The 2,782-nt window shown below is 54.8% G+C and overlaps 1 protein-coding gene across 1 annotated transcript in view; it reads right to left on the bottom strand.

The window, feature by feature from the left end:
* The window catches only part of FGD1 (FYVE, RhoGEF and PH domain containing 1), a 50,794-nt gene extending 48,018 nt beyond the window's left edge, over positions 1-2,776 (bottom strand). The window contains 1 exon segment of the mRNA XM_017892656.1: positions 2,396-2,776. Within this exon segment, the coding sequence (XP_017748145.1) occupies positions 2,396-2,702 (307 nt within the window). The 5' untranslated portion in view covers positions 2,703-2,776.
* Positions 2,777-2,782: the final 6 nt, after the last annotated feature.

The raw sequence follows: 2,782 nt of genomic DNA, 5'->3' as shown, positions 1-2,782 counted from the left end.
GAATTGGTGGATTGGGAAGGCATACTCAGAATCATCACCATGTATTGATTACAGAGGCCAGAGACTAGGGGTCTAGACATTGCCCAGCTACTGACTTTCAGATCAAGAGTATCCAGAGGGCAGGAATTTGGTGTCCTTTTTTTTTTTTTTTTTTTTTTTTTTTTTTGGAGACGGAGTCTCGCTCTGTCTCCTAGGCTGGAGTGCAGTGGCACGATTTTGGCTCACTGCAAGCTCCACCTCCCGGGTTCACGCCATTCTCCTGCCTCAGTCTCCTGAGTAGCTGGGACTACAGGCGTCCACCACCATGCCCGGCTAATTTTTTTGTATTTTTAGTAGAGAGGGGTTTCACTGTGTTAGCCAGGATGATCTTGAACTCCTGACCTCGTGATCCACCCGCCTTGGCCTTCCAAAGTGCTGGGATTACAGGCGTGAGCCACCACGCCTGGCCTGGTGTCCTTCTTTCAGACAGTAGTTACTGCGGGGCCTACTATGTGCTTCTTTAGTATCTGTTTAGGCATTTATTTAATGAGGATTTATTGAGCAACTACTGTGTGTTAGGCACTGTGCTAGTTGCTGGGGATACAACAGTGAGCAAAAGAGATATAGTCGCCTTGCCCCCATGGAGCTCACATTCTAGTGAAGGAAGACAGGCAATAAACGAGTACACACATACAATAAGATAATTTCAGATTGTACTAAGCGCAAGGATGGAAGCACACTCACAGTCTCTGATGGAGGCTCACAAGTGGCCCTACCTAAAGTGGTCAGGGATGGTCTCTTGGAAGAGGTGACATTTGACCTGAGACATGCAAGACGACGAGCAAGCCAGGTAGAGAGGGCTAGGGGAAGAGCTTCCAGCCAGAAGGAAAACCCAATGCAAAGTCCTGGGGCGGGAGTGCTTATGGCCTGTTTTGGCATCTGAAAAAAGGCACTGACTTTACACAGTGTCAAGGGGAGTTTGGAAAGCCAGCAGAAGTAACATGCAGGCCAGGGCGTTAAGGGCCTGTTGCCAGTTGGTTATCTTCAGCCCACACGGAAGGAGTCCCCTGAAATCTCCCAGAGGTTCCATGACTAGCCCAAGGTCATGACGGCAGCAAAAGGTACATCCTGCCCATGCTTTATACTTCACTACTGCTACCTGGTGCAAGGCCATGGTCCCAGAGATCTGTGGAACCTGAGGTGTGAACCCGGGAGCCCCCAAAGGCTTAACAACTCCTTCAGTCCCAGTGGAAGGCAGGGCAGATGTGCTGTGCTCTTCTGTGGCTCCTGGGCTCAGGCCCATATGAGAATGTCCCCATATGGGGGAGGTCCTGCTGGGCTCCTCAGACACTTAGGCCTGTGTAGCACAAAGGCAGTGGTCTGTGGCCTCAGCCTGACCTAGAGCTGCTCCACCTTTTCGAACCCGAGAAACCATCCTGATTTCACATCACAACCAACCTCGTGGCCCTGCAGCTCTCCAGCTCCTGCTACAACTGGCTTCTGCCTCTGTTGGCTTTTCTGCTGTCTCCCTACCTATCAGCCCCTCCAGCCTTCTCCTCTGGCCTGACTCCCAAGCCCCACCTCTTCCACCTTTCTCTCTCATCAGCACCGTCTATTCCTTCCTTCCCTTGCTCTCCCGCCACACACACCTGGCAAAATCCCAACCTTGGATCAATCCACCATCCTTCTTTTTTTTTTTTTCTGCTCATACTCCAGGGCTGCTGAATAGTACAGGAGAAAATCACATAAGCAGAAGGCTTGGCATTACTTTCATGGTCTCCAGCCTCAGTTTGGGGAAGCAGAAAGACCACAGACTTTGGACACAAATAGATCTGGTTCAAATCTTGGCTCCCTACTAGCTGTGTGACCTTGGGCAAGTAGCTTAACTTCTCTGAGCTTCAGTTTCCTTCCCTACAAAATGGGACTAATAGTATCTACTTCATGAGGGTTCCTGAAGCTGAAATGAAAATCTATGTAAAGCACCCAGTCCAGTGCCTGGTACAATGTAGGCGCTTGGCAAATGGAAGACTCCTTTTTTTTCTTCTGTTCTCCAAACTAAACCCTGGTTTCCCCAACCAAATATCCGTTGCTGCCTTGCAATCCTCCCTCTTTTTCTCGCGAGTGCTCCCTCTCCCATTAGCCTCAGCGGACAGACAAGAAGGGGGTTGGAGTGGTTGCGGGGCACAAGGGACAGAGAGAGGAGATGGGGACAGAGGTTGAAAGGACTGGACACAAGGCCAAGGGACGTGGGGAGGGGGAGGGGGTTGAGGGGACCCAAAGGGCCGAGGTAGGGGAGCCTGTCCCGAGGTAAGGGAGCCTGTCCCCAGGTGGGGCTTAGAGGACTCGAGAACAAGAATCCGCTCCCAGTACCAGGCCCGTGGCCCGGGCTCCCATGCTCTCTCGGTCACTCACTCACCAGGCCGAGGCTGCGAGCCCTCCAGGTGGTAAGAGAAGCGCAGGGCCCGGTGGTGCTGTGGACTGGGACCGCAGGGCAAGACCCGGTGGCCTGGAGCAGTGCCCAGGCTGGTGTCCGAGGGTCCGACAAACTGGGGATCCAGTGGGCCGCCAAGAGCCGAACCTGAGCCCCTGAGCGCCAGCAGTCCGGGTTCCGAGGCTCCAGGGTCCGAGTCGGCACAGGCCGGCGGAGCGGCGCCCGGCGGGTTCGCTGCCGGGTGTTCGGGATCCGAAGGCCCGGCGCCCCCCGGGGCTCGGTGGCCATGCATGGTCCGGGCCTGGGCGCGGGGCCCGAGCTCCCCGCTTGGCTCCAGCTCCTGGGGCGGAGGCGCGGGCGGAGGAGGCCCGG

The sequence above is a fragment of the Rhinopithecus bieti genome, unplaced genomic scaffold (genome assembly GCF_001698545.2).
Source record: "Rhinopithecus bieti isolate Rb0 unplaced genomic scaffold, ASM169854v2 scaffold_23323, whole genome shotgun sequence".
Taxonomy (NCBI): Eukaryota; Metazoa; Chordata; class Mammalia; order Primates; family Cercopithecidae; genus Rhinopithecus; species Rhinopithecus bieti.
The sequence above is the reverse complement of the archived record's forward strand: the minus strand, read 5'-3'. Positions and strand labels throughout refer to the sequence as shown.